This window comes from Amblyomma mixtum, chromosome 8 (genome assembly GCF_055824585.1).
Source record: "Amblyomma mixtum isolate Tamu chromosome 8, ASM5582458v1, whole genome shotgun sequence".
NCBI classification, from domain to species: domain Eukaryota; kingdom Metazoa; phylum Arthropoda; class Arachnida; order Ixodida; family Ixodidae; genus Amblyomma; species Amblyomma mixtum.
The window spans coordinates 79316383-79343003 of record NC_143019.1 but is presented as its reverse complement, the minus strand read 5'-3'; the positions used below and the strand labels follow the sequence as shown (position 1 = coordinate 79343003).

The 26621-nt window shown below is 42.7% G+C and overlaps 1 protein-coding gene across 1 annotated transcript; it reads left to right on the top strand.

The window, feature by feature from the left end:
- Window positions 1-206: 206 nt before the first annotated feature.
- Window positions 207-19674, top strand: LOC149333142 (cathepsin D-like). Its single transcript, XM_089555994.1, has 8 exons — window positions 207-291; window positions 2132-2210; window positions 3573-3690; window positions 7204-7276; window positions 8392-8724; window positions 13769-13919; window positions 16005-16097; window positions 19416-19674. The coding sequence occupies exons 1-8, from the start codon at window positions 233-235 to the stop codon at window positions 19590-19592; spliced, it is 1083 nt and encodes a 360-aa protein (XP_089412120.1). The 5' UTR covers window positions 207-232; the 3' UTR covers window positions 19593-19674.
- Window positions 19675-26621: the final 6947 nt, after the last annotated feature.

The following is a 26621-nucleotide window of genomic DNA, read 5'->3' as shown; positions in this document are numbered from 1 at the left end:
CAGCTCGATCTTCTTAGTGATACCCTGTGCCCACTCGGAGAAAAACACTCAAGTGCCAGCTATGTAACTCCCTACCCCTCTTCGGCGGGAGCTCCGCAAAACCGCGACACCGAAACCTGATACTTGAAACGAAGATGTTTGATGGAGATAACGTCGTAAAAAGCGCCGCGTTGGATATAAACTCCAGCATGACGCTTAGGTGGCTTTGAACAGAGTGGATAGTTGTCCGAAGATGTGGTTGTTAGCTCCTGTCCTTGTTTTGGGCACCCTATCGTGCGGCTTTGCTCAGAGGTAAGGCTTTCTTTGAACCTTTTGAAGCTTACTTAGTAAAAGAAACAACTTGTCTTTGTTGTATGTACGAAGGGTGGTGTGTACCTGCAGCAGTAGTCGGCGCCCGTGTCGTCCTACTCGTTCTTTCTTTCTTCCTTTTCTTCTGTCGCCGGCTTAACCCTAACCTAGAATTAAGGAACCTGTGTCGAGTTTCGCTGAAAGTAACCTACATGTCCTGAACCGATTCAGTAATACAGAAATACTCTCACGCTCACCGCTTAACTGAATACAGTCTTCGTGGAATTAATGTTTTCTTTTGCTCTCGCTTCAAATGCTATGGAATGCATAGCTAAGTGCTGTTTCACATCGCGTTAAAGTATCCGAAATTGGTAACATGCGTGGGTCTTAATTCTCTGAACGACAAATATTTTTTCCTCCTCGGAGCTTTTGCGCTTTCCAGTGTTCTATGAATGAAGAGGTATGTTCATATAATGTGCGCCATGTTTACACGTTACTGCATACAGAATTGCTACATTATGGTCGCAAGGTGGCTAGAATAATTTTGTCGCTCGCAGCACAGCAAGCACTTCACCATTATTTCCTTCGTATCTATACCGCTGTTTTGAAATCTAGATGCCATTTCAGTGACAGTCAAAACGAGGATCCAGACGATTGTCTCATCAGGGGAGGCAACACACAACTGTTGTTTGTTAGAAAGCAGCTTGGTTAGTGTCTCTTCTCTCGTGAGGTGGAGCTTGTTTTATTCTGCGTTAAGCAGTACATATATCGCCTTGCGCCATACCCTCATTTATATTGCTCTCTCTCTTTCCAACAGTCACGTTTTTCCATTTATTGTCATCACCACATCTGCTGGCTTGGACTACAAGTAGTCCCTACTTACCCTAACTATTCTACCGTATTTTCCGGTGTATAAGACGGGACTTTTTTTTCAAAACTTTCGCTGGTGCGTCGTATACAAGGGTGCATCTTATACGCAAATTTTTCGTTTTTTTTTGCGAGTTCAGAAATTACTCAAGTTCATGTTCAAACTTTTTTTACCGAAAAAATATCACTACCAATAACGTCGTTGTAACACGGTTACTACTTCAATACCGGGACCGCAGTGCACAACTTTTCTAGGTGAACTTTGTCATGAAACGGCGGGGATGACGACTTTCGAGAGCACAAACGCATGGCCGTTTTGGAGGCCCCAAGCAAAAGTAATGTGAAATGCCAAAAGACGGCGACAATCGCGCTTCTCGCCATTGTCAAGACAAGGCAAGACATGCCGGCATTCTTTTTTAGTCCCCCTTTGCAACTTTGCTCCGTGTACGTAGTACGTACGTAGTGCGAAGAGAATGTTTCAGCCGCGTTGCCTCCAGAAATGGTCAAAAGTTTTGATAGCGCATCCGAAGATGAAGACTCCGAAGGTTTGAAGTAAAAATAAAATGTTCTTATGGACATAAGGAGAGTTCTTTCGTTTTTCTTTCTTTTTTGCTAAAACGTGGGTGGCTATGGCGCGAGTGTTGCCTTTTTTGATCACGGTGCATTTCGCGATGGTCGCGCAAGCGTGTTTAATTAAGCCTCACTAGCCTAACTGGGCAAATTTCGGTGCGTCTTATACAAGGGTGCGTCTTATATACTAAATTTTTCAATGACAGCCTGCATATATGGCGGGCGCGTCTTAAACAAGGGTGCGTCTTATACACCAGAAAATACGGTAAGTCCAATGAGTTTGGTGGCCCTGTTGTCAAGTAGTTCATGCTTTCTCGTCCCCAAAAATATTGGTAACAGTTTTTTTTTGCAAGGAAAGGTTACAACATTCATGCCAAGCGACTGTTACAAACACTTTGTTTTCAAGCCCTGGGGAGTCGGAAGCCAGTGCCCATGGCGCTCAAACCGGAGGAACCATATCTGTGCCGATAAAAAACGTCGGAAACGTAAGTCCTTCGCTTGAGACTGTAGCGCTTTCATATCAAAACATCTCAGTCCTCAAAAACGTATTCTCCTAAGTGGTTAACATTTTGAAGTGAAGGTTACTTGCCTTTTGCTAACTAAATACACACTTGTCTGTTCCTTTTGCATCCTCCGAATTATGCTTACCCTCATAAATACTTTCTGAGAAAATTAAAACAATTAAATTATTAGCAGTTAGTTATATTATTGCCTCAGCAAATCAGTCTTCTTCCTCCGATAGAGTGATTGGTTTAGTTTGGTTTATGGGGTTTAACGTCCCAAAGCAACTAAGGCTATGAGAGACGCCGTAGTGGAGGGCTCCGGAAATTTCGACCACCTGGGGTTCTTTAACGTGCACTGACATCGCACAGTACACGGGCCTCTAGAATTTCTCCTCCAAAGAAATTCTAGCCGCCGCGGCCGGGATCGAACCCGCGTCTTTCGGGTTAGCAGCCGAGCACCATAACCGCTTAGCCACCGCGGCGGCCCTCCGATAGAGTGACTTTAGAGACGTAGAAGTATAGTAAAAAAAAATTGCTGCAGCGTGCCTGTACAAAATGATAGGAGAGCGCCTTGTCACCAAGGCCACTGTGCTTGTGCTGAGAAAATGAAACGAAATGAAATAAATACGACAGAGACAACGCAATCGAAACTTAAAGGCCCTTCTAAGACCATTAATGTCACGATGACAGTCACACAAAATCAGAATCTGATAGTGATTAGAATGATCATGATAATACTAGTGAAAAATTGGCATGGCGGTTTAAGAAATTCTTGTGACAAAGATACTGATAATACAGGTGGTTGTTCTCGATTAACAATGCCTAAACTACGAGTGTATGGCTACTCTGAAGGAAGTGCCTTTGCAGCGATAATTTCAATGCTGTCGGAAAACGCGGGGTCATGGAAGATCTTATGCGCTGAATGTTGAAAGCAGGTCGATGGTGTGCAGCCATATGTACCATATTTCAGTGAAGTCATTTATTTTTTTTCTCTCTTCTCCACATGCAAGTCAACAAAGCGCGTTCTGAAGACGTGATTTGGGATATCTATACAGAGTATAATTTCGGCCAGAACGCAAATGCCCTCTTAGTCAACCTTACTATCAAGTAAACGATTAGACCTGGCATCACGATTATTTCGCCGTAACTTCATCTTGTCTCAAAACTGCGAAACACCCCCGCAATTACCGAGGTAACTTATTATTACTTATTACATCGTTCGGCTGTTTGAAATCTTTGAGAACCAGTAATTTTGCTTTGCGTAGTAAAGAAGAGATTGAAAAGTGTCGCTCGCATATACAGCAAAGGCTGCGCCTTGAAAATCATAATTTTTCTTTTTTCTAGAATACTTACACCATTCTGCTCAAGGTTGGCACACCCCGGCAGGAGTTCAAAGTCTTGCTGGACACGACAGTGCCTACATGGCTGACGTCTTCAAGTTGCACTGAATTGGGTCCCTGTAGTACGTATACGAAACATGCTAGTCTCTATTGCTGAGAGACAAAGTTGGTGCCTTGTGAAAGACAGCATTTGTATGGAAAGCATCAACATATGAACAACTGGCGCGAAACATTTAGACTTGTTGTCTCCCAGAGATATGAGCACGTAGTTCGTTTTCATTTACAAAGCAGTCGGGGCATTTAGAAGCGTTAAACTCTAATTTGCGTGTACAACTGAAACACAAAATATGCTTTGCGATTGGAAGAGATTACAACGATGATTGCGGCCCACATGACTTTTCCTCAGAATCCATCACATAGTTCGGCCAGTGAGGAGCTGTCTTTTAAATACCGGATGACTATTAATGTATTACCTGTGGGGCAGGCTTCAGTTATGATTCCCTTGATGTTAATACCTAGCGACTGCTCGGAATATGCGCTATTACTTAATGAACTCTGTGTAACGGCGGGAAGCATTTAGTAATTCCCAGCTTTGAAAACCGTTTCAAGTGGTTTGCTTTGTGAGAAAGAAACATTTAATTACGTCGTTCGGGGCAGAATGTAGGAAACATTTTCTACGGCTGATATTCTTACTGACACATCATGTGCACGGCGGCGCTTTCAAAAAAGGCTTGAAGCGATAAGAAATCATGTTGCTGCAGATAGCCTCAGCGCCCATTGCCCCAGCACTACAGAGCGTGTGTAAATATTACTGACAAAACTGCGGCTCAACGAAGACAAAACAAAAAAAGAAAAGCACAACACATGCGCACACCACTCACAACTGTTTATTGGAAGAAAACGGACCTATTTATAAACGTCACTCAGCATGTAACAACGCTCTATTACTAGATTATAACAAAGGTTATAAAATGAACCAAACAAATCTGAGCAATCGTAGCCAACAAATATTTGCTATGATTAACTGACACCGCTATTGCTAAGACCTGTTTGGTTTATTTTTATAACCTTAGTTATATGATAGTGCTTTAAGAGCAAGGTAGAAGAAGCGTTGACCTATTTGTGTTTAATCTGGTCATTTGCAGATTATTGTTACTGGTTATGCTGAGAGCAATAGAGCGTTGGTACATGGCGAGTGAGGGTTATAAATACGCCCACTTTTCTTCCAATAAACAGTTGGCAGTAGTGTGCGCTTGTGTTTTCCTTTTCTTTCTTGTGTTGTCGTCGTTGCGAAGTAGCTTTTTTCTGTCATGCATCCACTCGACCCACTGGCCATTATTCTAAAGTGTAAATAATAAGGCGCTCCGATCACGCGGTGTTGATTCATTGTGCGCTGGAGCTCACTCAACGGTATTGTCTAACTATGGAAATGTTTTAAGATACCACGAGGAAAAAAACTAAGTATGTTATTGTCGGGAGATCGCTTGTGTTAACGGGACGCTTAAAGTTAGCGGGATTGTTCTCTTTTTTTTTTGCGGGACATACAAATTATGATGTCTCGCAAGACAAATGTAATTTTTTTTGTTCCTATGCGGAACATAGAAATTATGACGTCACGGTAGTAAAAAGCATGAACTTCACTTCTTTTTTACGCGCTTTCTGTCGGTGATTTCAGAGAAGTGTTTCCGTATGTAGTAAGCTTTTTAGCTTAGTCACTTCTGGTAGCTCTTCATCTCGTTAATTGTTACTGGTGCGAGATTACAATTAAACATTGCCGTTTTTATGCCGCCTATAACCTGTTTTGTTCAAAGAAGTTTGAAACATCTGAGCTGGCGTAAATACTGCGGAAATACCGCGTAAATACTGCGTAATACTGCGGCATGCGCAAATACTTTGTGTTTTGAAAATTTAAGAATACGCACACTTTTAACCGAAATTCCGACAATAAGCGGGCGCTGCAGTAAGCGTCCTTCTAAATGGCATGAATCAGCATATAAAAATATAGGGGCTGTAAATATGTCATAAAAAAAGGGTGTGTTTTACACGAAAGCCATTTTTCTGCATATTTTTGGCTACCAGGAAGACGCAAATTAAGCGGTTAATGGTCGTGATCAGTCTTTTAGTGATATAAAACCCACCAATAAGTATTTCACGGCGCTAATGTAAAGCCATGTATGCCGTTTCACCATCACCACTGCATGTGCGCCGTGCTAGCAGCCCGTGGAAGCCAGCCGTACCTTGCGAATCACAAAACATTTTTTTTTTCAGTTAGTGGGGCCCGTGTTCGCAAGACACCGCGACACGGCTTTTCTTGGGTGAAATTCAGGAAAAAAGCGTCTTGGACCAAATTGTTGGGAGTCATAAGGCTTTAAACGTACTCTCCAATCCCTGCTCATCTATTTTATAAAGTAGAATACCAGCAATCATTTTAGGAACAAGACTAGTATAATCTTCTGCACTGGAAAGCAGTCATTCATAGAGCGCTACCATATCTGCAAACGTTATATCCTAGGGTGTGCGCAACAAACTTTCTGAGAAAGGCCTTAACTCTTTTGCATTGTAAAGCAAACATGCGACGACGGAACGTCTCTTCTGCACATCAGCCATATGTGTCTTCCAAAAGAAGTCAGTATAGATAAAATACATCGGAATATTTCACATAATATACACCAGTACAACAGACGAATACAAACGAGGTGAACACTTGTATGTGAAGTAAAATGAAGGTATACGATGACATTGTTATATGGGAATTATGGAACAAGCAATCAGAGTTTTAGTTCGACTAAGTTTTAAAAAATTGAATTCAGAGAAATCACATTAAAAGTTACTTTCCGTATGACCGTTTCTAAGCGACTACAAAGAAAAAAAAAATCCGCCTTTCAAATACATGCACGAAGTGTCTGACTTTAAAATTATGAATGAGGTATACGAATGGAAATGATGAAAACAGGAGGCAGTTGGCCTAAAGTTTACAGTTGAAGCTTACAAAATAAGATAAGGCAAGCCGAATTGAAACTTACCATCGGCCTGCTTTCCGCTACTCTCTAAGGCTATCTCGACTCTGCGCCCCAAGGGAGGATGTCCTGCCAATGAATGAATAGGTTTCTTGATAAAGCGGACCCATGTGGACTTCATGAGAAACATGACTCTGAATTGGGAATCAATGGGAGCTCAGTCTTACTACTATGCTCAAGTGACGAAATAATTGCTTAATTCAGGCAGGGCTATGATTCTTTGAAAGTTTAAAGCGATCAGCGGTGGTCTTCTCTAGCATTGTGTCATTATAAGACATGACGATCTTTTCAATATCCTTCCATGAAAAATCACTCCATAGGCGGGTCATGTTAGTATTTATGAGCTAGTACACTCTGAAGGTAAAATAATTTTTTTGTTCGCACTGTGCCGTATTTTCTACAGATTATTCTTATCATACCTGCATTTTTTGTTTTCGTCGCACACTGTTAAGGTTTTGCCGAGCGTTGTGAGGGCGGACATTCCAGTTTCTCTCTAGTGAAAATCGACAATAGAATAGGTTAGTTGTTTGCTCTGACAGAAAAGGGAGGAAAATACTTAAGAAAGTTTCTTTCATCGCGCTATGCAGAAGTGAATCTGCTGTCTATTTTATTTTGCAGCTGGCCGCAAGAAGTTCGACCGGGACGCCTCCACCACGTTCACCAGGGAACTCCAAGTGGAGGAACTGCGCAGGTAAAATTCTTTTTGTACAAAGTTGCCAACGTTATACCGTAAAGTCAGTGCAATGGGCATAGCTGAAGAAAATTGCAGTATTATACGTTTTGCTGCCTTCAGCAGCCTATATACTTCCTCCCTGTCGGCGCATCTGTTTAAACACGTGAAAATACCGCACAGTGTGATACTCATTAATTCTATGAGTAGAATGTAACTTCCAGCCTATATCCGCTATAATATATTCCACCACCCTAAATTGAGACTGTTAGAAAATTCAGGCTTTCTAGATTTGAACATTTAGTGCCGGTCAGTCCCCCAGCTCTTGAAACAATAAATCTGGAATTTAAATCTATGTGAAAGCGGAACTCGCGGTGGATCTCAAAGGCTACCCTGCGAAGGTTTAATTATAGGTAGATGTGCTCTTTTCACAGTTGTAACAACTTAATGGCGCATTTAATTACGCAGACAAAAAGCGTCATTGATTGAGATATGGTATAAAAAATTATTTACACGATTACAGCAAATTTACATTCTTATAACTGAAGCGAATTGCTCGATGTCGGCGTCGGGGTCCGTGCTTCATGCAACTATAGTGATGTTGTTAGAAAGATGATGCTAAATCGGCACGTGTTACGCAGAGCCATGAGTATGCAGTTTATTCGTCCAGATGTGTTAGTTTACCTGCTGTTGTCATTTTTGGATTTCGTTCTTATAAAGACTGATGGCCACGGATATCAAATTGTTCTTTCGTGTGTTTTATTTACTTATTTACATCTTTTGTTTTGTACAAGGTGAATGGTTAAAATCAACCTGTCCAAAGCAGGATGGATAATCGTACTGCGATATTTCGCAAACCAGACTGTTTCCAAAAACCTGTCTGAGCTGCGAGGCCTTTCTATCGATAACATATACGGAACAAGGAAACCATTGACCGCACATTATGCCACCTGAGGCAGAGAAGGCACTTTCAGTGCTTCTTACTAATTTTTGGTTCTCAATTTTTCCTGAATTTTGTATAATTTAGTCCTTCGTCCTGCTTTCTACATAATTGCTGTGTTTGCCGTCAATATGCGATGTGTTAAATTATTTTAAAGAGCAGCTCTAACCTGTGCACCGTGGTTTGGCATGTGCAGCGTCACGGGACGTCTGTCGCGTGATGTACATGAGCTCGGTGGAGTCGACATCGGTCAGCGTTACTTCATCGAGGCCGAAAGCCTGCATCACGTACAAAGCTACCGGGACAGTCCTTACGATGGAGTCCTGGGACTGGTCATGAGACCATTCTCCTTGCTCAAAGACTTGTACCAGCCCAGAATCATTGCGAAACCGTGGCTTGGACTCTACTTCAGTTCTCATGAGAACATCCCAGGCGAAGCGTTGTTCGGAGGCGCCAACGAGGAACACTTCGAAGGACCACTCAGCTTTGTGAACACGACAGGCATCTATTACCAATTCAACATAACGAGGTGAGCCATCGTTAATGGGTGCACAATGACGCCACTGATCAGACACCATCTTCGTTATTCTCATAAGCTTAACGACTACCTTCATAGGATTACAGTGTCTCTCCCTTTTCTTTAAGTTAGTAAAAAGTGCAGTAAGCAAGAACTTGATTTTAGAACACATCCCAATTGAACAGCAATGCCCTTCCACGAAGGTGCGTTCGCATGATTTCAAAGCGGAACGTCCACCTACTTCACATTCAGTGATTATTAACCTGAAAGCATTAAACGTCCAAGTAGCCCAAAAGCTGGCTTCCGCCTCCGTCCATGGCGTGAAATTGTCGTTCATGTTTCTTGGATTACTTCTTCTGACATCGTGTGCTGAGCAGAAGAGACAAGCCAACCTGAGTATCGCTCCCAGAATTAGGAGGCTCTTGAAGCGAAAGTTCTATTTTAGTGGAACCATCTTATTGATCACTCTGTTACGCTGCTATTGAGGCGCAAGAAGTGCTCTCTCTGCGAAGCATGCTAGTAGGCGAGTGCGAATAGTGAGTTCTGTGAGTTCTAGCAGTTAGATTCGAATAAGTGATTATGAAGCATACAGTACAGTGTCGGTTCTGTATTAAACGCCGATCGGGTCATGTAACTTGATGTAAGTGCTGTCGCCATTTCTCTGCATAGTTAATAACTTTTTTGCAGTTAAGCGTAGTTGCGCCTATGCTCCAGCATCATGATTCTAGCATAACGAATGATAGGGGTTGATCACTAAAGCGTTGCATGCCGGTACAAGTAGCGTTATTAAAGGATATTTTAATGTCGACCTCTATTTATCCTCTTTATGACGTTCAAGAAAGAATTAAACATGGGTTCAATTATTGTAAACACTCACCATTACTCTGGAATAATCTACACCGGATGGTTGAGAAGGGAATTACTAATATTTAGCATTTTCCATGGCGCAATATGAATGCGAATTACTAGCCATGTTTTAATTAGACTGGAAAACCTGCGGAAAACTGGCATCATGTGCCGGCACTGTGTGTACTTTCAATAAAATCCCAATTTAGAAAATATAGTTTTCCTGAAACGCCGTGGTAGCTCAGTTATCGTGGTGCTCGTCTGTTGACCCAAAAGACGTGGGTTTGATCCTGGCCGTGGTGGTCGCAGTTTCATGGAGGCAGAATGCTAGCGGCACGAGTTCGGTGCGATGTCAGTTCACGTTAAACAACCCCAGGTGGTCGCAGTTATCCAGAACCCTTTAGTATGGCGTCCCTCATAGCATGAGTAGCTTTGGAATGTTAAACCCCATAAACCATAAATCAGAGTGTTCTTCATGAGGATTTTTGTGACCAGACAGACGTAAAAGCCGAGTAGAATTCCGTCTTGTTGCCGTCCCTTTTAGCGCTAGTTTTCATCGCCATTTTAGTGTCAGAGCAATACATAACGAATTCTAACCGAGTCATCAAGTTTGTGCGAAACTTAACCTTGTACGGTGACCTTGGGAAAACCTTCCATAGTAACAGCCCATGCAGAAATTAAATAAATAAATATTGCCGTGACTGGGTATTGAACCCGCGACGGCACGAACAAATTTGCTTCGCTGGCAACTGCACGAGTGAACCATACTCTAACCACAGCCGATCTCGCCTCGTGTTAAACTGCAACGTGCTCTAGCGCTATGCACTGTACACCGTCGTCTTCACAGCTTCCATCTGCGCCGGAAACAGACCAGATCAGCTGAACCTCGATCAGGCGTAACCTGAGTCTAATGTCGTCGCCAGACGTGCCGAAAAACCAGGAAAGTAAAACCAGCAAAACCATGATCCATCCAGGCAAAAAACGTGTTTTCCAACGTCTCCCCGGGTTAGCTACGTTAAAACCCTACCAATATTTTACCTTTTAGGTCACTTCGATACTGCGTATAAAAGTCTTTACAAATACCGGCGGCGCATTGAAGGATACTTAGCAGCTATGGAAAACTTTTCAAAATGAAAAAAAAATAGCCTGCGTTGATGGCGCGTGACCGAGGGAATCGAGGAATAAAGCTACTCTGTTTGCGCCTCCTCTGGATCAAATCCCTCTCGAGGCTGAGGTTTCTTTACGGAGATACCTGCTCGGGACGAGTAAAATAGTTCTGCAACATTACAGATCAGTTTAGCCTATTATTCAGCTTAATGCTAACCATTGTTTCCGGATATTGTTTGTCCCAGTTTGCTTAGAATGGTAGCTAAAAAGATTCCATGCTAAAATCAAAGATGATTTTGCATTGTCAGCTGGCCTCCTATGTTATGCTTCCAATTCACCGCTGTACAAAATAGACGCCATGAGGGCCTATAACGGTTACGTCACTTATATGCTCACACGCTATGACAAAAGAGCATGTTATGGTCAACAACAGCTCGTTTTACTTCCCATTTCGCGCAAATCCAAAATACACTGCTCAGAAATCTTGCTGGATCAAGTGTACAAAAAGACTGCAAAATGTGCGGATTCTACCTTTTTTCTGCAATCATATGTAAGTTATCAGAGTTCATGCCATAAAGGTCCTGTCTGTCCTGCGGAGCATTCAGGCATGGCTGGCTGCACTGTAAGGGCAGAGGCACAGAAAATGTGATCAGATATAGGTTTCTTTTCCAGGCAACGTGTTGTCATCACTGACCAAGTGGCCTGGCTCCCAAGTTGCCTCAGTAGACCTGATGGGTTTGGCCCCACACCCAAGAGTGTGCAAATACCGTGCCTTCCCTCGCGATTTTAATCATAGCCTGTGACATCATTAATGATGCTTTGGTTGTGAGGTGGGCATCACATCTTTCGAATGAGACATTCGGACTTGATATATTTTGCCTTCAATAGAACCGAATAGAAAATTTTCTCAGTGGCTATGAGAGGCTCTCACTGAGCGTGGCGGCATTAGTGACATGCTCCGAAATTCCAGGCCGCATGTATCCAATACAGAACACTGAGGAGATTATTTGGACACATCACAGACGTTACTATTGTCTGACTTGAAAATCTTAGATTTGAGTGTTGCAGCATGAAGTCCTCTGTTAGGTAAGCGTCTTACATGTACATACTGTCCGTCGAGTAGAGGAGTTGGGTCCGATCTGTTTCATGCGGAATACTAAAGGAATAAAGTGTGCTTATTACCCTGCATCTTGTTGCTCACGAGCCGCAAGTCGCAGTCTTCAGACTGATTGTGCTGCCGTTAAGTTGTGGTCAGCGGTATTATACGCGTTAACGGCCGATTTTGGCTTTCGTCATGGCTCATCTCGCAAGGTCGAAACAGTAGAATTCCGCGCTTCGCCTGCTGGTACTGATAGGGGTGATAACGCCACCTTGAACAGTAATATAACGCTTAAGATGGCTGCACTCTATAATTGTTCCTTAAGTTATGAATATTGTTACGGGGTACCAAGTGAAAAGAAAAGACGACATGATGCCACGATGAAATAAAATTTAAATTGTAGCGGGCCTACAGGGAGCACTCCGTCCCACGCTACTGGCCGCTTCGTCGTCTTCTACGTATAAATATGTTCAATTTGCTTTTGGTTTGGTTTGGTTTATGGGGTTTAACGCCACAAAGCGACTAAGGCTATGAGAGACGCCGTAGTTGAGGGCTCGGGAAATTCTGACCACCTGGGGTTCTTTAACGTGCACTGACATCGCACAGTACACGGGCCTCTGGAATTTCTCCTCCAATGAAATTCAACCGCCGCGGCCGGGATCGAACCCGCGTCTTTCCGGTCGGCAGCCGAGCACCATAACCACTGAGCCACCGCGGCGGCTCAATTTGCTTTTGAATCGGAATTTCAACTGGCAACTGTCCATCAAGGAGAGATTTTTTCATGAGTGGCCAAACAAAATGCACACTCGGTCGCATTAGGCGATAGGAAGTGCTGCACTACAAGTGTACATATTTGTCACTTTTGTGTCACGTGAGCGAAGGGCCATGTGACACACTTGTCGCGTGAATGATGGTCCAAGTGATTTTTTTTATTGTGGAACGGAACAAAGAGCTCTAAAATAGTACACAAAAGTGCAGACTGTCTCTGTCAAGATGTCGTTGTTGTCGTTCGAGACAAGAACTCCTGTAATTTTGGTTACTGTAAGCTCAGCTTCGAAGCAAATAAAGACTGATCTGGCAACTCTTCTTGTGGGCCAAAAATAGAGTCAGTACAATATGCCCGATGAAGATAAAAAGGCGTTATTATCAGGCTAACCTGCGAAGAATTTTGTAATTTTTTTTCGACCACTCTTCTTGGATTGCAGCTTCAAAAAGAAATAGAAAGTATGGTACAAAGTTAAACGTTCTCTTAATAAAAGTGGTTTCTTTTTTTTCACAATGATGATTGCTTTCTACTGGGCGAGGAAGACAAGAAGCCACAAGTGTATTTTCCATCTACGTGTCTATCTGAACGAAATGTTCCTCTCCTACTTCGGCATTTTTGGTATTCATGGACGAAACTAACACAACCGTTTTTTCCAGAAGCAGTGGACATCTTCACACTTGTAATATGTGTTGTTGCAGAGGCTGGTTTCTTTGAGAGCGTTTGTTTAAGGACATTGGAGATGTTGCACCACTTCCATTAGTTACCCCGCCACGGTGGCTCAGTGGTTACTGCGCTCAGCTGCTGACCCAAAAGACGCGGGCTCGATCCCGGCCGCGGCGACCAAATTTCGGTGAAGGCGAAATTCTGGAGGCCCGTGTACTGTGCGATGTCAGTGCACGTTAAAGAACCCTAGGAGGTCTAAGTTTCCGGAGCCCTTCACTACGGCGTCCATCATAGCCTGAGTTGCTTTGGGACGTTAAACCCCAATAAACCAAACTTCCATTAGTTTCGCAATGCGGATATGTGGCGCAATCCTTAGAACAAGTGTTGCCGTAGACCTTAGGAATCCAAGCGCTACCACATAACCTTTTGAAAATAAAAACTACCCCTCGGGGTTACATAATATTTCACAGCTACAAAATAAACACCTCTATGTGAAGAACCGAACGATCATTGCTCTCTGGTGCACAACAGTTACTTTGTAGTCCTGAGATGTTAGTAAAGTGCTATGAACGCAGGTACGACTACGGCAACCAATCCCGAGTGTTTCCCAGAGACGGTCATCAAGACAAGGCAATTATTGCTCCTTGGGATCCCTTTATTCATGGTCCCAGTGATGAAATACGCACCATGCATCAGATACTCGGCGGGTTCACGACGGAAGGAGAGGTTTGTCTTCAGGCTTTTTCATTGCTTTTATCCATCGTTTACTTATTTGCGTATTTTCTCAAACGATGGAAGCAGTTTTGCCTCTAATGGTGTTATTCATTTATTTATCTATTCATAATACCTTACAGGGGCCCCGAAGGGCATTCACTAAAGAGACAAAAAACGACAAATGTTCCAGAGAGACTAATTAATACAATGTGAAACACAAGGAGATAAGTGACAAGAATAAATTGTACAGGGCAAAACTGAAACGCGTGAATATACATAGATAGAAGGCGCTTATTAGCAGCATGATTACAGGACATAATGCAAATACTAATCTAAGGAAAAAAATGCAGTGGTCATATCAGAAGTGTCAGTCGCTTTAAAAGTTGTAAACCGCAGAAAGAACCAGAAACCTCACAAATTTTCTCAATAATCTATTAGGTAGCTAAAATACAGCTCTGGTATTATTGCAGTGCTCGCGTGCGTTGCACGAAGCATCACTGTAGTCTAATTGATTACTTAGCACGTGCCTTCCTTCCATTCCTCCGTTGAGGGTAGACTGCTCCTGGGAAATATCTTTGCAGCCGGTCCCTTCCGCTTGCATTGAAACAACATTGTTGGGCTGTCTGTGGCTGGACGACAGCCTACTAAGTTTTGTTCTGTATTTTGATTATATTACATTCGTGTTTTGATAGCTGCTAATATGTGAAAATTAACTCTAACCAAATGCACATTTCGTCGTCCTTGGAACGCCCAACCCGTGCTTGAGCCTGACGGCGTCCCTAAACACGTTAGCCAACGCGCCTTTCTCAGGAGATGCTAAAAGAGGGCCTCAACGTTCAATCCACAAGAAGCCCTTCAACTGTGGCTCCTGATTCTATATCCTATATGTCACACTATTTCTTTATGAATTGTTAATCTGCATTTCCATACTTTCTTCGTCAGTTGTCAGCTCTCCTCTCTGTCCTTTCCGTATTTTTTCCCTTGTGCGAAACCAATACATTCGCACCTCTGCTTTTGGTATGTGTTTGTATGGCAATATGAAAAAAATATTTTGATGATAAATCGCCTATAGGCTGAATACCTTTCCCAAGGATTTCATATTTTATGCCATAGTAATCCCGAAGGAACTAGGCTAAGCAGATTACCCTTCTGTAGCCTGTTTATAACCCCGCAGCCTCCAACTTCCTATGAAGCCTTCGTACTGAAGAACATCGCAGACGCGTGCGTCAGCCAACCAATATTTTTAAACTCATGCACATATGTTATCATCTGCGCACGACATTGGGGAAAATCCATAAGACCTCCCCTATGTGCCTTGGAAAGTATGCGCTCAAAAGTCTGAATAACAGAACAGGGAGAAGTGAGTCATGATCTGAGCAATTCCTGTGTGATAACCCATTGTAACGCTCACGAGTAAAAGATTGCGCGCTAGATTTAGGTGTATGATAGGGGACGCTCAAATGTGATCACAGTGGAGGATGCAGCAATGTACCCTCCTCAGCCATCGTGTAACGTTTAAAAAGCTCCTGTGCTTTTATTGGGCGTGAATGTTGTTTCTGATAAAGGCAGCCCATGAGAACACTGAAAGGGTACATCCACCTGCCGTCAAGATGCTATTCTTGAAACGTAAGGCCAATTTTGTCAGCAGTCGAGGGTAAGCCGATCGTTTTCCCTCCTCTTGACTAGCCCACTTAATCTCTTTCACGAAGTTTTTTTGTGCTAAATGTCTTATCTCTGGTAAAATAAGGGGCACTCAGTGTAAGATCGAAGACGTGGCCCCTCGAAACGAACAGTGCAGTTGTGTTTGCAATATATTATTTTCTTTGTAAGTGCTTTATTTTAGGACACAAACTATGGACCTAATTACACTACAAGGTATGTGTTACACTGCGGGTAATTATTTTGAGTGTTTAGTCGCCTGTAGGCTATTCTTAAATCTTACCACATGTTAAGTCACATACAGCATTCAACTGATTGAAAGCTTAGTTGATAACACTCACTTCAGGCCGCCTACGCTTATTTTTGGTTTTTGTAGTTCACCTCCAGTAGACTGTGGGTTCCTGGACAAACTAAATGTTATTGAATGCTTCCATGCAGCACCAGTTCGACTGCAACTTCAAGCCAGCTGATGTGATCTTCACCATCGCCTCTAAGCAGTTCGTCCTGACAGCTGAAGACTACGTGCTGAGGGTACGAGCTCGTAGAGAAAACCCGACTTGAATTTGGGTTGATGAAACGTATTTGAATGCGCATTCAAAAAAGTGCTAAGCGATGGTGTCCTCAGCAACAGGTTTTCACTTGATTGGTGATCAGCTTGTGATCAGCTTTTAATAAGTCTGAAGCTTCAGTGTAGTCTCATTTAGGTTGATTCCTATAGGAGTCACTGCGTCGTGTGTCCTCGCAATAATTAAAGCGCACACCAAAAAAAAAATACGCGTGTTCATATTCAGTAGGCATCTTGCCGAAGGGTGTCACTCACGCACTCACCGACCTCACATGATGGGGCATACCTAATGCCTTTTCTGCTGATAAGCCCGAAAATGCTAATAAATAAGTTCATCTACTGTTTACCCGCGGTGTGCCGCAGTGCGTTCTGTGAATGTGCTAACGGTGTTCCTGTATGCTAGGTGCACCTAGAACCTTACCTGCCGCCTGGTCTGGGCACAGACTATTGAACTAATGCTTCACATTTACAGCTGGAGTGGTCAGAATTTGGCCACCTTTTTTCTCATATTGTGACTAAATCGTTGATTGCAGTGGCGATCGTTCTAAGAGCAGGGGATTGTCAAGACAGTGCACTGCCTGAATGCACATGATCTGACCGGTTTACTTCTTATGTCTGACAAACTTTTGTGCTTGGAGGAACAATCCACAAAATGAAATGGAGAATTATTATTCGAAAATGAATGCAATTTGTTTATAATGCACGGTCTTCTTTCGAATCATCTCCAACGATATAAATGGAGTGAAGGTGCAGGAATTTACCATGCAAGCGGTATTCTGTCCGAGCCCACGGGATGTGCGAAAAGTTAAACTGAGGTATTATTCGGGCAGGCAAGGGGAGGGGAGGTCAAGGAGGTTCGGAGACACCTTTAGCGTACCGTGTACCGTGTTCCCGTTACCGTTACCGCAGTACCGGGAGCCCGCGCACTGCCAATGAGCATGCGCAAATCTCCTTGATGTCGCCAGATGGCGCCACTACCCGGCAACTACGCGCGCGCCTGCACCATCGGGCCAATGAGCACGTGCTCACCGGTGGTGGGCGGGCTCTACTCCGGTAACGGTAACGATAATATGGTACACGGTATGCTAAAAGAGTAATTATTTTTGCTGAACATTCGGCAAGACGACTAAAAAGCCGAATTTTTGAAAAAATTTGTAAATCATGCCCGAAGCCATCAGTACCTTCTAGCTAGGACTGGCTTGACGCTGACATACCCAGTACAATAACTGTGGTTTTAAACGGCACATCGTGCACTAGGGCAGACAAGGTTTATAGAGCTAAGTGCTGGGATTAGCGGTACGCTAAGAGGAGAGATAGACACACGCATTCCTTAGGTAGTCTTCTACAGTTTTCGTGGACGCCACTGCAATTTTAAATAACAATAGTTATTATCAGTCAGTGATATTTTGTCTTGTCTCCGTGTGGTATTTTATCTTGAATCCGTATGGTGGTGATTGTCGACCATCGGAATTTTGTCCATATTATGCAAAGTGTACAAGTTTGCTGCAAAGCTGGGTCGAAAACCGTTATTTCTAACGGAAGTTGTGTACAGTTACTCCCGCCTAGACAAATGTGGTTGTTATTGGCTTCGGTTAAATAGCACATAGACTGGCGATTCCCCTTTATTCCGCACGTTTTTTCTTACTCTTTCGTCACGCACTCACTGCACATTTGTGCATGCAACTTAAACCCTTTGATATAACCACTAGCGTGGACGCAGGAAAGTGTGCTGAGATGTTAGAAACCATACGTTGGAACATCTAAAGCGAGTCATGCGAAACGAGAGCATAGAAATATTTTTTTTAAAGGCTGAGCTCAGCGTTTTGGTTGCTCTCATAAGTACCGGTGCGTGTGGATTTTCGTTTTTATTTTAATGGGCTTAAAAGGTACTGATTCGCTAACATAACTACTACCTTTCAAGGCAGGAACGGGTAAAAATGATTACGAGTCAGGCTTTAAAAGCAGTGTTCAGTGATATTTTGTGTATATCAGGAGGCCACTGAAACTGTTGGACTGATGATCGGGAAGGTGCAAATTTTTTTTTAATCTTGAAATGCCTAATACAAATTTCCAATATCTTTAAAGTCCTCCGCTCCATCAGGTCATACTTACCGCGTGAAGCAGCTATAGCAAAATATTGCTTTGGTTTGTGTTCGTTCAGGCGTCCCAAAGCGACTCAGGCTATGGGAGAAGTCGTTGTGAAGGACTCCGGAAATTTCGACCACCTGGGGTTCTTTAACGTGCACTTACATCGCACAGTACACGTGCCTCTAGAATTTCGCCTCCATCGAAATTCGACCGCCGCAGCCGGCTATAGCAAAACAATAAATTAAGACTACTGTTGGCTTTTGCCACATGCCCTTAGCTTACTGGAGTGTAATACCCTGTGAATTGCACCGATATTCACAATAATGGTCCCTTTCCAGCTCCCTCATAACGTACGCCAAACACTTCGGTTTGCTACGTGGATGTTTTTGTTGACTGCTGCGCAACTGCTCAAGCGCAGTTGGTTCTTTAGGCTGATAGGTATAACCTTATATATATATATATATATATATATATATATATATATATATATATATATATATATATATATATATATATATATATATATATAACCGCTATAAACGCCGGGTCTCTCCATCTGCTATGCTGCATGAAGCTAAGCTTGAAAGTTTAAGAGAACGAAGAAAAACGGCTGGAATTAAATTTCTTGGTCGTTTGTATTTTTCAAAGCTAGGCATAGAACCCCAGGATTACATAACTAAACAGACTCATAAGAAATCTCGTCATAAGCATAAACACTACACTGAACCCACTTTTGCCCGCACAAATGCCTATAAGTATTCATTTTTTCCGAATGCGATTAATGATTGGAACGCACTGCCTCATGATTCTCCTTTGCTGGCCTCCCCTAAGTAATTTCAACCGTCGGTTGGCGCTCCCTGTGAAGCGCTATGTTGTTCACACTGCGTGTTGCTTCTTTCCTCCTGTGCCTATTTAGCGTCATAAAAGGGTTGGTCGTCTTTTTTAGTACTTGTTTCGTCGTTATGTATGTTTTTTCTTTTTCTTTTTTAAGGTCGAAGTTCTGCACTTTTGTGTTTTGTACTGTGCCTCTCCTGCTTGGACCATATTTGGTCCGCAGTATGTGATAAATAAAATAAAAAAATAAATAAGTCAGACAAAAGGCTAAAACTGACCGCACAGTTTACTTTGTAGTAGCCAAAGGTATTTCTAATTGCAATCTCTTATTTCAAGTTTTATTTCTCCCTCTCATTTTTCAGCTGTACACGCCCGAAGGCACTAAGTGTTACAGTGCATTCAGGGAGAGATATCGCTTCGACCCTGGCTACCCGGAGTGGCAGCTGGGCCTCCCATTCCTGAGACATGCATACACGGTGCTCGATGCTGCTCTAAAGACACCCGGTCGAGGACGCGTGGGCTTCGCCAACGTCCGCTAACGGCGATGCTGCAGCAACGTGGAATTCCAAGTTCACCTGAAGAAGGTGTCATTCATTTTTCAGCTCAACGGTTTCTGCTTTGTGAACGGTCATTGCTTACAACCTATGGTGTCAAGCTGTATTTACCTTCGTGGATAAATAAATAGCTTCCTGTACTCGTCTAAACTTAATAAGAAATTCAGGGGGCACTTTGGCTCTCTAAAGTGCTGCCAGGCGAAAGCTTTTCCTGGTGCACTGTTTGTTTTTTATTTTATTTTTATTTTTTACATTTTATGCGTTTAATTTATTTTTTCATTTTATTCTTTATTTTCGTTCTTCTTAATTTTACTGATTTTATTTTTATTTCACAATTTCTTTTACAGTTTGGTTTTATGTTTTATTGCGTTGTTTTAATTTTTATTTTTGTTTCCTTTCTTGTTTTCCTTGTTTCTATTTTTTTATATTTTTAATTTTCTTTGTTTTAATTTTTGTTCCTTTTCTTATATTTCTTCCTTTATGGTTTTTTATTTTTTTATTTCACATATTTTCACATTGTTTTTACTTTTTGTTCCTTTCCCTATTTTTATTGTTTTTATTTTTTCTTGTATTTTTATTTTATTTACGGGAGCCATGCCTTCACTAGATGCGACTTTATTCATGCTCAAAACTTGAGCCTTCGTGGCTGTGTGGTAGGGTTCCGCTTCAAATGCCAAAGGCCCTGATTTCCAGCCTCGACGCAGTTTCTTTTTAAGTAGTGACGCCGAAACGCGGACAAATCTGCCGACACGGCTGCTAACGACAGTATGAGGCACTAAAGGCTGTCGCCTTAATATCTATTTGTTGAAAGTTCGTCATGCCTCGACATGAATTATTTCCGCCTTTCTGTATAACACACGCCATGCAATGGTCTTCGTGAAACCTAACCCACACTGGTTTCAGATGCATAAGGGTCGTTGGTTTCACTTTTATGGGTCTCGATGCTTGCGTATTTAGCAATCGCTACACGGCTTCCTACCTTTACAGTTGTCCTACGACAATAAGTGATGGTTGAATGGCATTCAAATTTCCGGATTTCCACGCGTAATCGGTTACATTAAAAGTTATACTCAGTACTCATACAGTACCTAACTGCAAACAGCATTCACCGGAGCGAGGTAGTGAATCATCCGATATAGGAGGATCATGGCTGAAAGTTCTAATTCGTAAATTCTAATCGTCTTCATGCAATTACAGATGACTGGTGAGTAAAGTGAAGTGCTGAAAAACTCCCTATAGCTAAAAGTTCCCTTTCTGCGGAAAGAGTGCCATCCGGTGCTGGGTTGCGAGGCTCCGCATTGGTCGGAAAGTTTTGACATCACACGTGAAGCGGCGGCATTGTGAAGTGATCAAAGCATTATATACGTTCTGATTTCAATGCCCCAACATGGCCGAAACTTCTTTACGAAATACATGTATGTGATGTAAATTAACTGCGTTACATTCGAAACTATGACCCTTGGACTGCGATTCAGACCGGCTAGCCCTTGGTTACGCAGGTACGCTCATACAGCTTAGTTAAAGGGGAGTTTGATACGCATATTGTGGAGTATTGAACATAACATGGCAGCTTACTGTTTGGTTTGTGGTTTGGCTTATGGTGTTTAACGTCCCAAAGTGACACAGCCTATGAGGGACGCCTTAGTGAAGGACTCCGGAAATTTCCACCACCTGGGGTTCTTTAACGTGCACTGACACCGCACAGTGCATGGGCCTCTAGAATTTCGCCTCTATCGAAACTCGACCGCAACGGCCGGGATCGAACCCGCGTCTTTCCGGTCAGCAACCATTCAGCGGCCGCGGCGGTTTGGCAGCTTGCGACTGTATGCTGAGTATGTGTGGAATTATAGAGGAGTAATTAAGATAGTATTCATTAAGCGAGTAGCAAAGTGCATATCGATGAGGGAAGAGAGTACGCTAACGTCTGTAAGTTTGTATCACGGGACACTGCCGTGATATGTGGATACGGTAATATTAGTAGAGCCCGTGAAAAGGTAATATGCGCTATAGACGAAGTGGAGGCCCAGCCAGAGCCGTTGAAGCTATCGTGCCCTACACTTGCAGGCGCAGCTTAAGTGCCTCCCAAGTTTTCAATACCAAGGTGAGTATTGCACAGAGTACCGTCGAAGAAGGCACGTAAACTCCTTCTACACCAAAAAAAAAATACATGGGGTACGTATTTCCTGGATTGGAAAGACAAGCGGCACCATTTCACAAACTTTCAACGTGAGAAAAGCAGCCCAGACTGGTTTAAAATGCGTATATTTAAATTTCGATATTTACAACTGCATTACCGGTTGAGAAAAATGAAAAGCTAAACTCAAATTGAATGTTAACGGCCTTCGATTTAACAAAACAAAGTTTTTCGCTAAGAAAAAGATAGTCTTTAATTACTGAATTCTGTGTTTATTGCGCTCTATTACCTACATAATGTCCGCCTTGCCGTACAAGCCACTTCAAAGACCCAACCAGCCTATCTTTAACAGTTTTTAAACTAAATATCGGTAAACTTTAAAAAAACACCTCGAGAATCAATTAATTAATGAAAAGATGGCCCCGAATTTAACCGAATGCATGCAATGATCATATCAGGGTTCTGTACCTTCCTTTTTTAGAGTAAATTTCAGCCCACCGCTTAATCTCGTCGGCTAGATTTGATCCCGTAAGGAGGAAGGACGCGAGAAATAACAGCAAAATTTAAGTCAATTTCTGATTTCTCAATTTTTCTTTATTTTGATTTCGTAATCCTTGGCTCTTTATATGCCTTATGACAAATATTGTACCTAAATATAAGTCAAAATTTTCACCACATTTTTTTTAATTAACGGCTGTTGAAAATTGTGACGACTAACACTCATGATGGCACCGGCGAATTGCGCATTACCGCGGGTTTCATTTCAAGGAGCTTCCCCTTGTTGCAGTGCCGCATTTCTGAGACCAAAAGCAAGACTACAAATCGTGATAAACGAGGCAAAAGTGGGATTAAACTTCAAGTTGGTTTTCTTTGCTTTGACTTTTTGTTCCAATCCAATTACTCGACCCTTGGGGATTTCCTAATCGATGACAGTTGAACGAAACAGTTTGTGAACATGATTCATGAGACGTCTAAGGCTAAAAACAGCTCTAGATTTTTAGACGCCCAAGTGTAATAGTTGTTGGAAGCCATTTCTGTAAGAAACTTTTTTTTAGATATGTATGATGGTGTTCAACATTTGTTCTATTGAGTACTGAGCACCTAAATAAAATCTAATAGCTACATTGCACATAGCAGCGCTTTGCGAACACGCCACGAAAAACGTGAGCTCTTGGTCCTTAGTGGTTCAAAGCTCCAGTCATAACTTTATGAGAGGGTTAATTCTAGCCAATTGTATAGTGTACCAGTCAGCTAAAATAAAATGTAGTCCTGAAATGAGTTTAAAAAGTGACGTATCCTTGTCTTGGCTAGTCGCATTTTATGCATAGATAACATAAATAGCTCTACCTGCCACATACCACCGGACTTAAGAAGATTTCAGGCACCGTGAAATCGACGGAGTATTCGAGCCGATGTGGCTTTGCACTGCAGAAGCCAGAGGGTGTCACTGTTCTCCGAGGGAATTGCACAGGGTTTCCCATTTTATTTATTTTTATCGAAGAGAACATTGCATAGCTATTCTTTGGACATGGAAAGGTGGTAGACTATGAAAGTGGGCACTCAAGGAGGGAAACATCCAACTCTTACACGACCAACACTTCAATGTAAGACATGCAGTTGTGTAGAGCGCTGCCGACTCCAACGTTAATACCTTCAATAATCGAGACTTGAGCAGCATAGCTGGCAAGTATTCACATTTTTTTTTCCGGCATGTAGCCGGACTATTTCTTTATGGATGTAGAATGTATTTTCAAAGGTACGAGAGGCCGATAGCCGTGTTCGTAAAGATTCTCATAGGTACAAAAGACAATTGCTGATAAAATTCTTTGAAACTTGTAAGAAATTTTTCATTGATCAAAGCACGGCCTTGTGAAAACCTCCTGTTGACAATGTGCCGTCTCATTGCGCAAATTTTCCTTATGCACACCATGATTAGATGCCTTACGCCGATATGAAATGATGTCGGATATGTGACTACTGAATAGTGCTCTCTTTAGACTTTTTAAATAGAAAGAAGTACCTAAAACGCAGTCGAAAAAAAAAACAGTCGTACATAATATCTTTTATATTTTTTGCCTGTGCAGTCACATTTCATCGCGCGTATTACCGACTGCGAGTAAGAACAAAGATATATTTGCTAGCTTTTGCTCTTAACCGTGGTGCCTTGTCCTGTTGGCTTCAGCTGCGTCTTATCGGAACGATGTTTGTTTTTTTTTTGTTCTAAAAACGGACTGAGAGATGAGACGCGCATACATGGAATAAAGGTATGTCTAGTTTCAAGGCTCATATTTAGGCGGCGATGTTGTTGGCTCTTTACCCTGCAGGGCCATTATGACCGCTCAGGTAGTCGTTCTCTGGACCATTCAATGGTTTATCAGAGTTTATCGGAGTTTAACGTCCCAAAGTGAGGCTATGAGGAAAGCCGTAATGAAGGGCTCCAGAAATTTTGACCAAGTGGGCTTCTTTAATGTTCACAGATATGGCACAGTACAGTGGTCGGGATCGAGCTCGCGTCTTTCGTGTCAGCAGCCGAGCGCCATAAACAGAAGCAGCACAGCGGCTGGACCACTGAATGGTATTTTTAATTCTAGGCTGCTTCACGGACGCTTACTTCGTCTGTAAGGCGCCTGATCACTTATTGTATTCTGTTCCTTAACTCATGTGAGACGGAGGGCTAACTTTTCGAGGGCGATATGGAGGCGGTCATGAGAACGTCATCAAAACTCAGATCTGATCTGCTTTGCCTAGAGAAGAAGCAACCAAAACATCGAGTCACAGTTTCGGCTTTCCACGAAATGTGGGTGAGAAAAAAAGTTTTATGCATGAAAACTAGACCGAAATAACCAACTCAAAACTTCTCTTCGGTTATCCGGTCTCTGACAAGTGAACCCACTTCTCTCATCTGACAAACATCATCTGGCCTGAGGCGGTTTTTACCCACCAGAATCTTGTACTTATTTAAAGTTACGCAACCAGAATCATAGGGCGGTTGGGGGCGTGTCATAAACACATTTTAATCGGTCCACTTGGAAAATTTTCTACAGCGCTGCAAACACACTGCCTGAAACTAAAGTCATAGTGTCATCGTCCCTGCTAGCTAATGCGAATGGACACTTTTGACCTGCTGTGGCATATCAAAAAATGACCTCGTCATTTCTGCAGAACTAGAAAGATACTGGCCTAACTGTTCATATGACTAGCGGCGTATCACATGGCAAAGCTACTGCTGTTCGACTGCATTTCCTGCCTTTACGCCAGAGTGAAACCTCTGTTTGTAAAAGCCCCCTGCGTTACCCAGTGTGACCTTTCACATGCGAAAGTATGGACTGAAATGATGGGAGGAAAGAAACCGTATAATTGAAACGGAAGAACTTTCTTCCGCGCTGAACTTCAAAAAACCTTCCTCGCGAAAGTACTTGAGCTGAAATTTGGCTGCCATTGGGAAGCCAATTTCCTTTCCACTACTCATCATTCGGCTAGGCGCAGATTCTGAATAATAATGAGGCTACATACACAATAAAAATGACGGCAAACGGGGGCTCCGTAGACAAAGCTCGGTGTGGACCAGTCTCATTAGATAACGCATGTCAGAGAGCTATTTAAATCCATGTTTTAACGTAAGCCAATGGAGCAATCGGAGGAACTCTGAGAGCAGTGCCTGTCGGATCATTCCCCTTGAATTAGAGCGGCCCGGATACCTTGTTCGATGGTTATCCGCGATGTGGCCAGATTAGGGGACTCACAAGAACCAGGATAACGTCACTTGGGATGCGGCGCCGCACGACGCTTGCGGCCTCAGTGACGCGGCGCAATCAGGTGGTTCACTCTCATACTATCAGCATTCTAAAGGGAGGAACATTGGTGCCTATTTCACTGGCTGTTCACTATGCAGCGCTTTCGAGCTGCGTGACACCTGGTGCTCATGTAAGACCCTCCGGGGCAGCGATGTCGCGCGCAACATGCCACTGCCTCTGCGATGATGCCCACTTTTGCGGTGTTCTGTTTCAAGGCTATATTTATATGTTTCATTCGGACAAAGATTCCATCTGCTTACCGCAACCCAACCTCTTATGTAATCAGCCCAATAACGGAGATCTTTAAGGATATCAAACGAAGTTCCTCTGTACTAGGCTGTCTTGATCAAGAGACCTCCTGGAGTGTGGGCTATGTTCCTGGCGAAGGATCCAAGTGAAGATTATTAAAGCGTTGTCTTCCTTTCAAGAGCCGTTGCTGCGAATGCTATTTTTTCCTCTAGTTATAAAAATAAGAGTATCACAAGCAATGAGTGCACCAGGGTCCAAGTACACTACAGTCAGCACCAAGGCCCATATTATCGAGATCTCAGCGGGATACCACCTTTTTATTTATTTGAGGATGGCGACCACAATCCTCACACTCCCTTTGCTCGAAACATCCCCAGACACTCAATATGTCTTTCCAACAATAAAGGAAAAGTTATCAATAAAAGAGCCTGTCGTTGGTAGGGGAAAAAATGCAACGACTTTCTACATGTCATAAAAACAGAGCCGGTGAAAGCGATAGAAAAGAATACTTATGACGGGGCCTCCGATAGCAGTCACGTGGAATGCTCAGTGGAGTCATTGGGTTTCCTGCAATGCATGAATGCCTTAGAATCAGGTGATTTATTTGAGAAAATATACATGGAAACGGTGTTTGGGAAAAGAAGCCTGGTCCTCGGGCTTCTGCAACCAGCATTGTTAGCAAATAAAGGGAAGCCAGCCATAAGGTATGTAAAATGCTAGAAGACTAGACAGCCAGCTCAACAGTATCTAGTCATATTTCGGAAAAAACCTGTCTTATTAGAAATCGGGCACAGTCTACCTTATCCGTTACTAAGGCGCTAACACGGCTGCAATTCT

Bases quoted from the DNA above. Each gene is read 5' to 3' on its own strand.
- LOC149333142 (XM_089555994.1), top strand. From the start codon at position 233: ATGTGGTTGTTAGCTCCTGTCCTTGTTTTGGGCACCCTATCGTGCGGC. The intron at 8,725-13,768 runs GTGAGCCATCGT...CTATGAACGCAG, and splicing joins TACCAATTCAACATAACGAG to GTACGACTACGGCAACCAAT. The intron at 13,920-16,004 runs GTTTGTCTTCAG...GCTTCCATGCAG, and splicing joins GGTTCACGACGGAAGGAGAG to CACCAGTTCGACTGCAACTT.